This window comes from Oncorhynchus gorbuscha, linkage group LG13 (assembly GCF_021184085.1).
Source record: "Oncorhynchus gorbuscha isolate QuinsamMale2020 ecotype Even-year linkage group LG13, OgorEven_v1.0, whole genome shotgun sequence".
NCBI lineage: Eukaryota > Metazoa > Chordata > Actinopteri > Salmoniformes > Salmonidae > Oncorhynchus > Oncorhynchus gorbuscha.
In genome coordinates this window covers 34,984,862-35,002,361 of record NC_060185.1, presented here as the reverse complement: position 1 = coordinate 35,002,361, position 17,500 = coordinate 34,984,862, and the positions used below count along the sequence as shown (strand labels likewise).

Sequence of the window (17,500 nt, the reverse complement as noted above, 5' to 3'; positions counted from 1 at the left end):
AACAAATGAGCGGAGATAACTTACAGCACATACTGTAACTACCTACATACTGTAACTACCTACATACTGTAACTACCCACATACTGTAACTACCTACATACTGTAACTACCTACATACTGTAACTACCCACATACTGTAACTACCTACATACTGTAACTACCCACATACTGTAACTACCTACATACTGTAACTACCCACATACTGTAACTACCTACATACGGTAACTACCCACATACTGTAACTACCTACATACTGTAACTACCCACATACTGTAACTACCCACATACTGTAACTACCCACATACTGTAACTACTCATAACAAATGAGCGGAGATAACTTACAGCACATACTGTAACTACCTACATACTGTAACTACCTACATACTGTAACTACCCACATACTGTAACTACCTACATACTGTAACTACCCACATACTGTAACTACCCACATGCTCTCTCTAATTCTCTCTTTCTTTCTCTCTCTCTCTCGGAGGACCTGAGCCCTAGGACCGTGCCCCAGGACTACCTGACATGATGACTCCTTGCTGTCCCCGGTCCACCTGACTGTGCTGCTGCTCCAGTTTCAACTGTTCTGCCTTGTTATTATTCGACCATGCTGGTCATTTATGAACATTTGAACATCTTGGCCATGTTCTGTTATAATCTCCTGGTATAATCTCCACCCGGCACAGCCAGAAGAGGATTGGCCACCCCACATAGCCTGGTTCCTCTCTAGGTTTCTTCCTAGGTTTTGGCCTTTCTAGGGAGTTTTTCCTAGCCACCGTGCTTCTACACCTGCATTGCTTGCTGTTTGGGGTTTTAGGCTGGGTTTCTGTACAGCACTTTGAGATATCAGCTGATGTACGAAGGGCTATATAAATAAATTTCATTTGATTTGACATACTGTAACTACCTACATACTGTAACTACCCACATACTGTAACTACCTACATACTGTAACTACCTACATACTGTAACTACCCACATACTGTAACTACCTACATACTGTAACTACCTACATACTGTAACTACCCACATACTGTAACTACCCACATACTGTAACTACCTACATACTGTAACTACCTACATACTGTAACTACCTACATACTGTAACTACCCACATACTGTAACTACCTACATACTGTAACTACCCACATACTGTAACTACCCACATACTGTAACTACCTACATACTGTAACTACCCACATACTGTAACTACCTACATACTGTAACTACCTACATACTGTAACTACCTACATACTGTAACTACCCACATACTGTAACTACATACATACTGTAACTACCCACAACCCCCCCCGCCTCTGTAGTCATGCGTATGTGTGTGTATAAGAGAGCAGTGTGGCTTGGCATGTGGCACACACAGGACCTCTGTGACAACAATCCAAATTATCAGCACGTTTCCTTTGGGGGGGCGGACAGTACCCAGGAAGAACTGGGTCGGTCGCCATGGAGAAGCATCTGGAAACAGTGTGTGGGTCTGTTACCATGGTGAGGTGGAGGGAGGCGGTCACATATTAAGCATGATCCTATAATGAACACTAACTGCACCAGCTGGGGACTTGTGATGAAGATACAGTGGTGAGAAATGCAACTAATCTTAAAATAGAAAGCAGGAACCTGCCTGAAACTACTCATGTATATAACCAGGCAAATCTTTACATTTTCTTTGTCCAATAAATCATCTCTCTTCCTCCTCTTTCTACACTGTAAACCAAATCAGTGCAAATAAATAGAAAAACATTCCTTGAGGCCTCTCTCAAAGCACGAGTGATAATGGAAATGAGTTCGCACTAGTGTAAGAATGAGGAAATTCCCCTGGTGATGATGAGACAGCCATTCAGAAGCTGTCATTTCAGTACTTAAATGTGTCATTAAAGTTTCAATTTTAAGTGTTTGACGACCAATAAGTTGGGAGGCTAATCCGTTTAGTGGTGTGTGTGTGTTTTCAGACAGCCTATGGAATGTGTATGGCCCCTGTTGGACCAATCAGAGGTATTTATGACCCCCTGGTGTCACTACGATACTCTCAGGTTCTCTTGTGTAAACAACAGATGAGAGGGGAATTCTCCATATTGAGTTTAGGTCATTTTCAGTTCCCAAAACTATTGCATCTTTGTTTTTTGTTTTATTCATTCTATAAGGTTGAGTCCAACCATGTAGACTAGGTGAATTGGAGCCAATGCTACAGTATATTCTAATCTCCATACTAGCATACCATTTAGAATGCTTGCCCATTGCCCACTACATTGCTTATTAGTGTGGTGGATATTGGAACTTTAGCCAGTTGCTTACTTCTGTTTCCTGTATGGACTTCCAGTTATACTGATGCATTTTGGGCCTGTAAAGGGTCTTGCCGATTTAGTGATATGGACCATGTGTGGAGGGTCATGGGGACTATAAAACACTAGCAACATAGGGTATGACCCCTTGCGTCAGTTAGCCTGTTATTAACACTACACACGCACACACACGTTGTCAGTTAATCTGATATAAACATTGCACACACACCTCCATGACTTCACTAACCCATCCCAGGCAGGATACATCTGTAACAGTGATCTAATTGTAACACACAGCACCTTGAGGTGATGCAGAGCTGGCACAGAGGGGATCCGGTTGGTGTAACTAACCACTTTATGGGAAACCTGGAGATGACTCAATGTGAAAAAAACTGTTTGCATGTTCTTCACAAAGAGGGCAACAGATGCTACTGAGCCAGATGTTTATGTGGTATCCGATTTGAAGTACCTTGGCATCATACTTGATTTCAACCTCTCTTTTAAAATGCATGTGAAAAAAGGTAATTCAAATAACTAAATTCAATCTAGCTAATTTCCGATCTATACGAAATTGTTTGACTACAGAGGTAGCAAAACTGTACTTCAAATCTATGATACTCCCCCACTTATCCCCACTTAATTGTCTCCTGCCATGCTGTTCATTCCTGGCCTGCCGAGCTTCTCGACCTTCCCTCTGTATTGTGTTCTTTCCAACTCCCACATAGACTGCCTGACTAGTTGGGCCCAAGCTTGCTGTACAACATTAAAACCTATTCAGTCTGTCTACAAACAGGCTCTCAAAGTGCTTGATAGGAAGCCCAATAGCCATCATCATTGTCACATCCTTAGAAAGCATGAGCTCTTGAGTTGGGAAAATCTTGTGCAATACACCGACGCATGTCTTGTATTCAAGATCCTTAATGGCCTGGTTTCCCCTCCACTCAATATTTTTGTTAAACAGAAAACCCAGACATATGGCAGCAGATCCACAAGGTCTGCCATGAGAGGTGACTGTATAGTTCCCCTAAGGAAAAGCACCTTTATTAAATCTGCATTCTCTGTGAGAGCTTCCCATGTCTGGAATACACTGCCATCAGACACACATAACTGCACCACATATCACACTTTCACAAAATGCTTGAAGACAAGGCTAAAGGTCAATCAGATTTGTGAACATGGTCCCTAGCTGTGTGTTGCCGCTTTCCATGTTGTCTGTTATCTGTAGCTTGTGAGGTGTGGAAACACTTTGTTGCTTTTATGAATTTTGTCTTGCTGCTTTTTGTCCTATGTTGCTCTGTCTGTATGCTATGTCTTGCTTGTCCTATGTTGCTATGTCTTGCTTGTTCTATGGTGCTATTGTCTATATTGTAATTGTTTTTAATAACCTGCCCAGGGACTGCGGTTGAAAATTAGCCTGCTGGCTAAAACCGCACTTTTACTAAAACGTTGATTAATGTGCACTGTCCCTGTAAAAATAAAATAAACTAAACTAGCTATTCCAATGAGCTATTGAGGTTCAATGGAACTGTTGCAATAGTTTAGCTCAGGGCGTCAACATGTTCTGTTGTTGAGGCCTACTGAGACTGCCAAGTACACATAAAACCAATGGAAAATGAGTACTTTTCATGCTACACAAGCTGATGTTGACATCAGGAATTTAAATTAAATCAGCAGCACATTCAGCAGGTAATAGATACTCCATGAGAGTTAATTCTAGGTCAAATTCCAAAAATGAATCATGGGGGATTCCACATTCTAAATTCATTTGATGAGGTGCTGGGGGATCAGGATCAGTCAAATCTCCATACAACAGATGGGTAGAACGTCTATAATATAGAAACCTGCATTTAAATCAATTCATCACGCAATGAAATTTGGCTTTTCAATTTCCAAATCAAAACCTAAACTGTGGAGAGAAGAGAAGTGGAGCATGGCCTGGATCTTGAGTAGAAAAAGGACATCTGTATCCTATCCACACACAAGAGTGTGTGGATAGGATACACAGGCAACACAAAGCCTGTGTTGCCAACTGAGATCTAAGTAGGAAAGAAGGCAGTGAATGGGGGAAGCCTAATGTTGATTGGAGGTGCTATCTAGATCCATAATGTGTTATTCGGCTATCCCAATACGATAAACCTTTTTGGTTCCAGGTAGAACCCTCTGTAGAAAGGCACTACAAGGAACCAAAAAGTGTTATTCAAAGAGTTATCATATGGGGACAGCCCAAAAAAAACATGATGGTTCTAGATAGTGCCTCCAATCACCATTAGACTTCCCCCGTTCACTGCCTTCTTTCCTACTTAGATCTCATTTGGCAACACAGGTTTTCATTTTGTTTCTGATTCCGACTCACTTAGAAAGAATAAACTGGGAAAATATGATTAGACCAGACCAAGTGGCAGAAACAGCACCCAGCAGCCCCAAACAGGGCTAGAATTCAAGCCTGTTCATTGGAAAACCCCTGTCTACCACTTAGCCAACAGCATGTTAAGGCCATCCTGTAGCATCAACAGTATATTAAAGCCATCCTGTAGCATCAACAGTATATTAAAGCCATCCTGTAGCATCAACACCATCATGATGAGCTATGGCTGCTTTAGAACTGCTGTCAATAGAATCAGCATGATACCTCATGGTAAGTCAATGAAGCGTTGAGTTCCATCTGATAGATAGGTGGACATCTGGTAGAGGCACACACTTGTGTGTACATGATCATGTGTGTTTATACTGTGCATATGTACAGTGCAGGGCTGCAATAATCTCAGCATTACAATCAAGCTTTAACTAGCCTAGCCTACTGTAACTGGGGCTCTGGGCAGGACCTACTCTAAATATAGACCATGTGCCTGCCCCGGCTAATTTCTATTTCATGAAACAAACAAAAAATGTATTTCATGGACCCAGTTTCTTAGAGATCATTTCAACCCTTTCAACATGAAGATATCTCTTAACAACATAATTTTAGGGAACGATACAATATCAATACTGATGTTCTGTTTCTACTAAAACCATGCAATAGAGAAAGACCTAAAGCACAAACGCAGAAAAATCAAGCCCTTTCACTCATTCACAGTCTACAGAGGGAAAGCCATTTTACCTTTTTGTCCCTTTTCCACAGCTTGAGACAGCAAAATCCCCAGAAAAATAAATCTGACACCATGGCAGCCTCCCGCCTGCTGCTGCTTTCCTATACAATCCACTCTACTCCAGGCAAGACTAGTTCATTCTGGTGAGCCCACACCGCTGTCACAACACAGAGGCAGCGGCCAAATTAGAGAGAGCGAGGAGCTGCCCACGCCTTTGCCGCTGAGCACATCTCTGAAACGACATCACAGGCTGCTCTTCCCCCTCCCTCCCTCGTTCTCTAACTCTAACAAGCGGCAGCCGCTCTCGCTTTCTGTTTTTATGACCTCATCGTTTCCTGCCTTGCCTGGCCCACCCATGCGCCTGCTGGCTGTGTCTCCTCTCTGATGTCTTCAGAAAATACCCCCTCCCATATTTCTTCCTCTCTCTTCCCCATCCCCCATTCCCTAGTTCCCCTGATTCCAAAGCTCCTCTAGCTGACAGGCAATCATATTTAATCCTCTGTCTGAAATGCCAAATAAAAAAAGGGGGCTAGCCAAAGCCCTCACGCGACACCATCATGTCATCCAACATTGGTTGTTTTAGAGGGCTTACTGTACTAGTGGGGAGGATGACAGACTGATACTACAAACGTAGGATCTTAATTTGAGCCAGTTTGCTACAGCTGGAAAAGAATCCTGCAGCAACAGGAAATGTGAATTATTATGTGGATTATAATGAATGGATATTTTTGTTGGGGTTGATTCATTTTTCATAAGGGAAAATCAAGTCTGAAATTTCAAAGTGGAAACTACAAACTTCTGAAGCCATTTTAAACCTCAAAATTACAATACACATTTACATTTGACATTTCCTCTGTGATAAAATGAAGGTCCTACATCTGTTGCCACTGCTGCGTTGTCTCGGCTGTGTGCTTATGGTGTGCTTATGGTTGTTGTACTGTTTGAAGGTGAACCTTTGTCCCAGTCTGACGTCCTGAGACCTCTGGAGCAGGTTTTCATCAAGGATTTCTCTGTATTTTGCTCTGTTCACCTTTGCCTCGATCCTGACTAGTCTCCCAGTCCCTGCCTCTGAAAAACATCCTCACAGCATGATGCTGCCACCACCATGCTTCACCGTGGGGATGGTACTAGGTTTCCTCCAAACGTGACGCTTGGCATTCAAGTCAGAGAGTTCAATTTTGGTTTCATCAGACCAGAGAATCTTGTTTCTCATGGTCTGAGAGTCTTTAGGTGCCTTTTGACAAACTCCAAGCAGGCTGTCATGTGCCTTTTACTGAGGAGTGGCTTCCGTCTGGCCACTCTTCCATAAAGACCTGATTGGCAGAGTACTGCAGAGATGGTTGTACTTCTGGAAGGTTTTCCAATCTCCACAAAGAAAATCCAGTGCTCTGTCAGAGTGACCATCAGGTTCTTGGTCAACTCCCCGACCAAGGCCCTTCTCCCCCGATTGCTCAGTTTGGCCAGCTCTAGGAAGTGTCTTGGTGGTTCCAAACTTATTCCATTTATGAATGATGGAGGGCACTGTGTTCTTGGGGACACTCAATTCTACAGAATTGTATTGGTGCCCTTCCCCAGATCTGTGCTTCGACATAATCCTGTCTCAGAGCTCTACAGACAATTCCTTCGACCTCATGGCTTGTTTTTTTGCTGTGACATGCACTGTCAACTGTGGGACAGTTGTGTGTGCCTTTCCAAATCATGTCCAATTAATTTAATTTACAACAGGTGGACTCCAATCAAGTTGTAGAAACATCTCAAGGATGATCAATGGAAACAGGATGCACCTGAGCTCAAATTCGAGTCTCATAGCAAAGGGCCTGAATACGTATGTAAATAAGATATCAGTTTTTTATATATTGGATACAATTTCTAAAAACCTGTTTTCGCTTTGTCATTATGGGCTATTGTGTGTAGATTGCTGAGAAGTATTATTATTATTATTTTAAATACATTTTAGAATAAGGCTGTATCGTAACAACATTTTTGAAAACGTTATCTTCGGGGTCAGATGCTTCCAAGAGGAAACCGCATCACTTTTCAATACAGTCTTCTCTTGGAAATGACTGACCCTGAAGAACAATAGAACATTAAGCAAAAATAGAGTACCAGACAGTATTACAATGGTTAATCAATGGCACCTCAGCCAATAGAAACACTACATAACAGTGTAGTAAGGTGGCTGTGTTATTGGAGATAGTGTAGGTAACCTAGCGGTTAGAGAGATGAGCCAGCAACTGGAGGATTGCCAGTTCAAATCCCGGGTCAGATGGGAAAAATCTTTTTGGAAGTCAGCTGGCAACCGGAGGGTTGCAGGTATTGTAAGGGTTTTGTTCTGGTGAAAGAGAGGCGGACCAAAATGCAGCGTGGTGGTTATTCATGTTTTTAATAAAGACGACTATACATGAACAGACTATACAAAACAAGAAAAGTGAAAAACCTAAACAGTCCTATCTGGTGCAAACACAGAGACAGGAACAATCACCCACAAAACGCAACACAAAACAGGCTACCTAAATATGGTTCCCAATCAGAGACAATGACTAACACCTGCCTCTGATTGAAAACCATATCAGGCCAAACATAGAAATAGACAAACCAGACACACAACATAGAATGCCCACCCAGCTATTGTCCTGACCAGCACTAAAACAAGGAAAACACATACGAACGATGGACAGAACGTGACAGAACCTCCCCCCCCCAAGGTGCGGACTCCGAACGCACAACCTAAACCTATAGGGGAGGGTCTGGGTGGGCATCTGTCCGCGGTGGCGGCTCTGGCGCTGGACGTGGACCCCACTCCATAATTGTCTTAGTCCACCTCCTTAGTGTCCCTTGAGTGGCGACCCTCGCCGCTAACCTTGGCCTAGGAAACCTAACAATGGGCCCCACTGGACTGAGGTAGCTCAGGACTGAGGGGAAGCTCGGAACTGAGGGGAAGCTCGGACCGAGGGGAAGCTCGGGACCGAGAGGAAGCTCGGGAGTGAGAGGAAGCTCGGGTGTGAGAGGAAGCTCAGGCAGGTTGATGGATCTACCAGATCCTGGCTGGCTGGTGGTTCTGGCAGATCCTGGCTGACTGGCAGATCCTGGCTGACTGGAGGATCCTGGCTGACTAGCGGATCTGGCAGATCCTGGCTGACTGGCACTTCTGGCGGATCATGGCTGACTGGTGGATCCTGGCAGACTGGCGGATCCTGGCTGAATGGCGGATCTAACTGATCCTGGCTGACTGGCAGATCCTGGCCGACTGGCAGATCCCGGCAGACTGGCGGATCCCGGCTGACTGACAGTTCTGCCGGACCCTAGATGACTGGTAGTTCTGGCAGATCCTGGCTGACTGGCGGATCCTGGCAGACTGGCGGATCCTGGCCGACTGGCAGATCCTGGCGGATCCTGGCAGACTGGCGGATCCTGGCAGACTGGCAGATCCTGGCCAACTGGCAGATCCTGGCCAACTGGCAGTTCTGGCATATCCTGGCAGACCCTGGCCGACTGGCAGACCCTGGCCGACTGGCAGACCCTGTCCGACTGGCAGATCCTGGCAGACTGGCAGATCCTGGCAGACTGGCGGATCCTGGCCGACTGGCGGATCCTGGCGGATCCTGGCCGACTGGCAGATCCTGGCCGACTGGCAGATCCTGGCCGACTGGCAGATCCTGGCCGACTGGCAGATCTGGCAGACTGGCAGATCCTCGCTGACTGGCACTTCTGGCGGATCCTGGCTGACTGGTGGATCCTGGCAGACTGGCGGATCCTGGTTGAATGGCGGATCTAACTGATCCTGGCTGACTTGCAGATCCTGGCTGACTGGCGGATCCTGGCTGACTGGCAGATCCTGGCCGACTGGCAGATCCTGGCCGACTGGCAGATCCTGGCCGACTGGCAGATCCTGGCCGACTGGCAGTTCTGGCGGATCCTGGCAGACTGGCTGATCCTGGCAGACTGGCTGATCCTGGCAGACCCTGGCTGACTGGCGGCGCTGGGCAGACTGGCGGCACTGGGCAGACTGGTAGCTCAGACAGCGCTGGGCAGACGGGTAGCTCAGACGGCGCTGGGCAGACTTGCGGCACTGGCGGTGCTGGGCAGACTGGCGGCGCTGGGCAGACTGGCGGCGCTGGGCAGACTGGCGGCACTGGCGGTGCTGGGCAGACTGGCGGCACTGGAGGCGCTGGGCAGACTGGCGGCACTGGAGGCGCTGGGCAGACTGGCGGCACTGGCGGCGCTGGGCAGACTGGCGGCACTGGGCAGACTGGCGGCACAGGCGGCGCTGGGCAGACTGGTAGCTCAGACTGCGCTGGGCAGACGGGTAGCTCAGACGGCACTGGGCAGACTGGAGGCACTGGCGGCGCTGGACAGACTGGTAGCTCAGACGGCGCAGGGCAGACGGGTAGCTCAGACGGCGCTGGGCTAACTGGAGAAAAAGGCTCTGGCAGCGCTGGACTGAGGAGCACTGGTGCCTCTGGAATGAGGGGCGGTAGATCTGACAGCGCCGGACAGGCGGGAGACTGGCTGCGCTGGAGAGGAGGAAGGCTCCGGCAGCGCTGGACAGGCGGGACGCACTGTAGGCCTGATGCGTGGTGCTGGCACTGGTATGCCGTGCATACTATGCCAAACCAACAGCTTTCTTTCTACTCTGTCCAATACATCCTCCACACTCTCAGACTCAGCACTCTGCTTCGCCGACAGCTCCAATTCCATCCATGGCTCCTGACGGTAAACAGGGGGAGTTGGCTCAGGTCTGACTCCTGACTCTGCCACACTCTCCCTGTGCCTCCCCCCAAGAAATTGTTGGGGGTGCCTCTCGGGCTTCCAGCCGCTCTGCCGTGCTAGCTCCTCATTATGGCGCCTCTCTGCTTTCGCTGCCTCCAGCTCGGCTTTGGGGCGGCAATATTCCCCTGGCTCTGCCCAGGGTCCTTTTCCGTCAAGGATCTCCTCATTTAACATTACATTTAAGTCATTTAGCAGACGCTCTTATCCAGAGCGACTTACAAATTGGTGCATTCACCTCCTCCCAAGTCCATTTATCCAAATAGTGCAGCCTCTCCCATTGCTGCTGCTGCCTCTGTTGCTTCTCCTGCTGCTGCCTTTGCTGCTCCTGATGCACCTGTCGCTTCTCCTGCTGCTGCTGTTGCTGCTGCCTCTGTTTACCACGCTGCTTGGTCCTTGGTTGGTGGGTGATTCTGTAAGGGTTTTCTTTTGGTGAAAGAGAGGCAGACCAAAATGCAGCGTGGTGGTTATTCATGTTTTTAATAAAGACGACTATACATGAACAGACTATACAAAACAAGAAAAGTGAAAACCTAAACAGTCCGATCTGGTGCAAACACAGAGACAGGAACAATCACCCACAAAGCCCAACACAAAACAGGCTACCTAAATATGGTTCCCAATCAGAGACAATGACTAACACCTGCCTCTGATTGAGAACCATATCAGGCCAAACATAGAAATAGACAAACCAGACACACAACATAGAATGCCCACCCAGCTCACGTCCTGACCAACACTAAAACAAGGAAAACACATACGAACGATGGGACAGAACGTGACAGGTATCAAATCCTACATGCCATTGCCTGCCGTTGTGCCCTTGAGAAAGGCACTTAATTATTTTATTTCCCTACTAGTGAAATTCTAGTTTTCCATGGAGGTTGTTTCTATTTTTAAATAAAGCAGAAGTGGTCAAAAAGTCATTAGATAGAGGTTTCTATTGGGGAGGAATGTGAACATGCCACCACAAGTATAATAGAATTGGAAAACCCCACTACAAAGCAAAGAATATTGAATCTGAAAAGGTACCAAAATGTTATAAACGATGGAGTTTTCAAGACGCTCATCAAAGTGTTAGACCAGGTTGAGGTTCATATTGTTATGCGTGGATACGTGTGAATATGTAAGATCTCTCCATTCTATGGTGTGGGATGGAAAATGTTGACAAAGTCATTGCAGGCAGTCAAACAAGACTAGGCAGGCAGGTCATGGTAAATAAATTCCACCTCACTAAAGCTTTAGCAGGAAGGAAATGTAAGCCCCCTTTCTGTAAATACACATTCCTGCTACCATTCCAATGTTGCTCAATCTCTACGGTGACATGCTGAAACCCTTACAGTAACTCAAGTCTACTTCCCAACACTCACCCCCAGGCATATCTGGCCAGACACAAACAAACCAGCTCCCACCCTAATTTCAGAATCTGACATGTTGTTCACTGACTATTGCTCAATCACCATGGTGACAAACTGAAAATCGTACAGTCTTAATGTCTGAAAGTGAGTGTCTTGTGGTCTCACACCAGTGGGAGTTGTTGCTAAACTGTGATTGTCCGTGAAAGGGAGGGACATATCATGTACTGTAAAGTTTCTTGAAAATATGTATATTTCCCAATATCCATCCACTCATAACAATACTGAAACGACCCTGGCCTTTAAATGCATTATCAACCACCCAAGGGAGTTCATTCTCTTGGGGCTGTGGTTGGCATGCTTGCCTTTGGGTCATGGCGACCCCGTTTGAATACCTGCAGGGACATAGCCTACCTACTCCCGCAGGACACGCCAACACTATACCAGAGTGGAAGAAATTAACCTAAGCGGTTTGAGAAACGGCACAATTCTTTACTGCTAACTAATGTCCAAATTACAATATCTCCGAGGTTCTTCTGTAGTCAGCAGCGAGGGAGGTAGAAACCAGGGAGGCAGGAGAGAGGGAGGCAACGGGGAGGGAGGCAGCAGGACAGTGGATTCAATTACTGCACTTGGCTCTGTATCCAAGTCATAAATCACCTTGAACAGAATAGGCGCTATAAATTACTGGCCCCTAACTCTGACCACTCATCTGATCAAGGCTGCAGAAGTCAATGGCGAAAACAGAGAGATAGAGAGAGAGGAGCTCATCCTACATGAGGAGGATTCTGTGATCATGGTTGACAGAGGATAGGACTTACATACAGATGTAAGTTCAAGTGTTAAGCTTCTTGAAAATGTACAAGACGGCCATATCATCTCGTGTGTAGGGTGAGTGGCACTGGTTCACAAATCCAACCACAAACAGTGGTTGAATGAGGCTTTATGGCTGCTTACATTGATCTGAGGCTCTGGACTCCTTATAGGAAAACCTCACCGAAAGCAGAGGCACGGTGAGAAATGTCTCAGTTCATTCTGTTCTCTTGTCCGACTAAAACGACCTGATCAATGTGACATTTCAATCAGCAGACTGAGTCACAGCCACATTGCATCACACGGTTTTGGAGTGCTTTCTCTATCCCGGCTACAACAAACAAAACCCTCTTTCAGAGGATGCTTTTTGTGGGCTGACGAAATGCAGTCTGCCCTGTTTGGCTGGCCTGATGCCAAGAGAGGGTGCGTGGGATTGGACTGCATCACGTCATATGTCCAAGGCGCAGGGAATGAAAAGCAGCAGAGGAAGTTGACCGTGTCTGCCATTCGGTTCGGTCGGTCAGTTGGTCCGTCCATCTATAACACCATTGGTCTGACATCTTTGTGATAACGTGATTGCCTGACTGTTTTAGTTGGACTGAACCATGGTCGGAAGTCAGTGGTTTCTTTACACTGTAAGGGAAATGTGAGTGATACATCTTGTCATGTTTGTCATTTATTATCATGTCTTGTCCCTGTGCTCCCCATGCTATTCGTTTCCCTCTGCTGGTCTTATTTGGTTCTTTCCCTCCTTCTATCCCTCTCTCTCCCCCTCCCTCTCTCACTCTCTCGCTCTCTCTTCTCTCTATCGTTCCGTTCCTGCTCCCAGCTGTTCCTATTCCCCTAATCATCATTTAATCTTCCCACACCTGTTCCTGATCCTTTCCCCTGATTAGAGTCCCTATTTATTCCTTTGTGATCCGTTCCTGTCCCGTCGGTTCCATGTATTGTATTCACCATGCTGTGATTGCGGTTCGCCCTGTCCTGTCGTGTTTTTGCTGTGATTGTGTATCGCCCTGTCCTGTCGTGTTTTTTGCCTTCATCAGATGCTGCGTGTGAGCAGGTGTCTCTGTCGACTACGGCCTGCGCCTACCCGGCGACCTGCAGTCTGTGGCCGCTTCTCCAGTTGTTTCCCTCTACAAGTCTAGAGGATTTCTGTTATTCCGTTTTGGACTTAAATAAACTCTGTTTCTGTTAAGTCGCTTTTGGGTCCTCTTTCACCTGCATGACAGAAGGAACCGACCAAGGAATGGACCCAGCGACTACAGACGCTCGTTACACTGCCGTCAAGATCCAAGGAGCCATGCTCGGCAGACACGAGCAGGAATTGTCTGCTGCTCGCCATGCCGTGGAGAACCTGGCCGCTCAGGTTTCCGACCTCTCTGGACAGTTCCAGAGTCTACGTCTCGTGCCACCTGTTACTTCCTGGCCTGCCGAGCCTCCAGAACCTAGGGTTAATAACCCACCTTGCTACTCCGGGCAGCCCACTGAGTGCCGCTCCTTTCTCACGCAGTGTGAGATCGTGTTCTCTCTCCAACCCAACACATACTCTAGAGAGAGAGCTCGGGTTGCTTACGTCATTTCACTCCTTACTGGCCGGGCTCGAGAATGGGGCACAGCTATCTGGGAGGCAAGGGCTGATTGCTCTAACAAGTTCCAGAACTTTAAAGAGGAGATGATTCGGGTTTTTGACCGTTCAGTTTTTGGTAGGGAGGCTTCTAGGGCCCTGGCTTCCTTATGCCAAGGTGAACGGTCCATAACGGATTATTCTATTGAGTTTCGCACTCTTGCTGCCTCTAGTGAGTGGAACGAGCCGGCGCTGCTCGCTCGTTTTCTGGAGGGACTCCACGCAGTGGTTAAGGATGAGATTCTCTCCCGGGAGGTTCCATCAGATGTGGATTCTTTGATTGCTCTCGCCATCCGCATAGAACGACGGGTAGATCTTCGTCACCGGGCTCGTGGAAGAGAGCTCGCATCAACGGTGTTTCCCTGCTCCGCATCGCAACCATCTCCCTCCTCTGGCTTTGAGACTGAGCCCATGCAGCTGGGAGGGATTCGCATCTCGAATAAGGAGAGAGAACGGAGGATCACCAACCGCCTGTGCCTCTATTGCGGAGTTGCTGGACATTTTGTTAATTCATGTCCAGTAAGAGGCCAGAGCCCATCAGTAAGCGGAGGGCTACTGGTGAGCGCTACTACTCAGGTCCCTTCATCTAGATCTTGTACTACTATGTCGGTCCATCTACGCTGGACCGGTTCGGGTGCTACATGCAGTGCTTTGATTGACTCTGGGGCTGAGGGTTGTTTCATGGACGAAGCATGGGTTCGGAAACATAACATTCCTTTCAGACCGTTAGACAGGCCTACGCCCATGTTTGCCTTAGATGGTAGTCATCTTCCCAGTATCAAATTTGAGACACTACCTTTAACTCTCACAGTATCTGGTAACCACAGTGAGACTATTTCTTTTTTGATTTTCCGTTCACCGTTTACACCTGTTGTTTTGGGTCATCCCTGGCTAGTATGTCATAATCCTTCTATTAATTGGTCTAGTAATTCTATCCTATCCTGGAACGTTTCTTGTCATGTGAAGTGTTTAATGTCTGCCATCCCTCCCGTTTCTTCTGTCCCTACTTCTCAGGAGGAGCCTGGCGATTTGACAGGAGTGCCGGAGGAATATCATGATCTGCGCACGGTCTTCAGTCGGTCCCGAGCCAACTCCCTTCCTCCTCACCGGTCGTATGATTGTAGTATTGATCTCCTTCCGGGGACCACTCCTCCTCGAGGTAGACTATACTCTCTGTCGGCTCCCGAACGTAAGGCTCTCGAGGATTATTTGTCTGTGTCTCTTGACGCCGGTACCATAGTGCCTTCTTCTTCTCCGGCCGGGGCGGGGTTCTTTTTGTTAAAAAGAAGGACGGTACTCTGCGCCCCTGCGTGGATTATCGAGGGCTGAATGACATAACGGTTAAGAATCGTTATCCGCTTCCCCTTATGTCATCAGCCTTCGAGATTCTGCAGGGAGCCAGGTGCTTTACTAAGTTGGACCTTCGTAACGCTTACCATCTCGTGCGCATCAGAGAGGGGGACGAGTGGAAAACGGCGTTTAACACTCCGTTAGGGCATTTTGAGTACCGGGTTCTGCCGTTCGGTCTCGCCAATGCGCCAGCTGTTTTTCAGGCATTAGTTAATGATGTTCTGAGAGACATGCTGAACATTTTTGTTTTTGTCTATCTTGACGATATCCTGATTTTTTCTCCGTCACTCGAGATTCATGTTCAGCACGTTCGACGTGTTCTACAGCGCCTTTTAGAGAATTGTCTCTACGTAAAGGCTGAGAAGTGCTCTTTTCATGTCTCCTCCGTTACTTTTCTCGGTTCCGTTATTTCCGCTGAAGGCATTCAGATGGATTCCGCTAAGGTCCAAGCTGTCAGTGATTGGCCCGCTCCAAGGTCACGTGTCGAGTTGCAGCGCTTTTTAGGTTTCGCTAATTTCTATCGGCGTTTCATTCGTAATTTCGGTCAAGTTGCTGCCCCTCTCACAGCTCTTACTTCTGTCAAGACGTGTTTTAAGTGGTCCGGTTCCGCCCAGGGAGCTTTTTGATCTTCTAAAAGAACGTTTTTACGTCCGCTCCTATCCTCGTTACTCCTGACGTCACTAGACAATTCATTGTCGAGGTTGACGCTTCAGAGGTAGGCGTGGGAGCCATCCTATCCCAGCGCTTCCAGTCTGACGATAAGGTTCATCCTTGCGCTTATTTTTCTCATCGCCTGTCGCCATCTGAGCGCAACTATGATGTGGGTAACCGTGAACTGCTCGCCATCCGCTTAGCCCTAGGCGAATGGCGACAGTGGTTGGAGGGGCGACCGTTCCTTTTGTCGTTTGGACAGACCATAAGAACCTTGAGTACATCCGTTCTGCCAAACGACTTAATGCCCGTCAAGCTCGTTGGGCGTTGTTTTTCGCTCGTTTCGAGTTTGTGATTTCTTACCGTCCGGGTAGCAAGAACACCAAGCCTGATGCCTTATCCCGTCTGTTTAGTTCTTCTGTGGCTTCTACTGATCTCGAGGGGATTCTTCCTTATGGGCGTGTTGTCGGGTTGACAGTCTGGGGAATTGAAGGACAGGTTAAGCAAGCACTCACGCACACTGCGTCGCCGCGCGCTTGTCCTAGTAACCTCCTTTTCGTTCCTGTTTCCACTCGTCTGGCTGTTCTTCAGTGGGCTCACTCTGCCAAGTTAGCTGGTCATCCCGGTGTTCGAGGCACTCTTGCGTCTATTCGCCAGCGCTTTTGGTGGCCGACTCAGGAGCGTGACACGCGCCGTTTCGTGGCTGCGTGTTCAGACTGCGCGCAGAAGAAGTCTGGTAATTTTTTTTCTGCTTCTGCTCCTGGTCTTGCTGGGTCTCAGTCTGTTCCCTGCCATCGCATCTCTCCTGTTCTTGTCCCTGCCCTTGCTGTGTCTCAGTCTGTCCCTAGTTCTCATTTTTTTTTTTAGAGTAGTACCCTAGTTTCCCTTTTATCGTTTTTCGTTACGGTCCTGAGGAGAGGAGTTGGGTTCTTTCTCGGGACGTGCTGGACCGTTTGATCTATGATTTCCTCCGTTGCCGCCAGTGTTCCTCCTCGAGAGCGCCAGGAGGCGCCGGTGAGTGGGGGGTACTGTCATGTTTGTCATTTATTATCATGTCTTGTCCCTGTGCTCCCCATGCTATTCGTTTCCCTCTGCTGGTCTTATTTGGTTCTTTCCCTCCTTCTATCCCTCTCTCTCCCCTCCCTCTCTCACTCTCTCGCTCTCTCTTCTCTCTATCGTTCCGTTCCTGCTCCCAGCTGTTCCTATTCCCCTAATCATCATTTAATCTTCCCACACCTGTTCCTGATCCTTTCCCCTGATTAGAGTCCCTATTTATTCCTTTGTGATCCGTTCCTGTCCCGTCGGTTCCATGTATTGTATTCACCATGCTGTGATTGCGTTTCGCCCTGTCCTGTCGTGTTTTTGCTGTGATTGTGTATCGCCCTGTCCTGTCGTGTTTTTTTGCCTTCATCAGATGCTGCGTGTGAGCAGGTGTCTCTGTCGACTACGGCCTGCGCCTACCCGAAGCGACCTGCAGTCTGTGGCCGCTTCTCCAGTTGTTTCCCTCTACAAGTCTAGAGGATTTCTGTTATTCCGTTTTGGACTTAAATA

The 17,500-nt window shown here is 47.6% G+C and overlaps 1 protein-coding gene across 3 annotated transcripts in view; it reads right to left on the bottom strand.

Annotated features, from left to right (window-relative positions):
- LOC123992784 (LIM domain kinase 1-like) overlaps nucleotides 1–17,500 on the bottom strand; it is an 84,142-nt gene that overhangs the window by 19,715 nt on the left and 46,927 nt on the right. The window contains exon 1 of one of the 3 annotated variants that reach the window (XM_046294306.1): nucleotides 5,398–5,640. The exons of the other annotated variants lie outside the window; for them this stretch is intronic. Within the exon in view, the coding sequence (XP_046150262.1) occupies nucleotides 5,398–5,460 (63 nt within the window). The 5' untranslated portion in view covers nucleotides 5,461–5,640. Of the gene's footprint in view, nucleotides 1–5,397; nucleotides 5,641–17,500 lie in introns of those variants that run through there. 3 annotated transcript variants of the gene reach the window in all.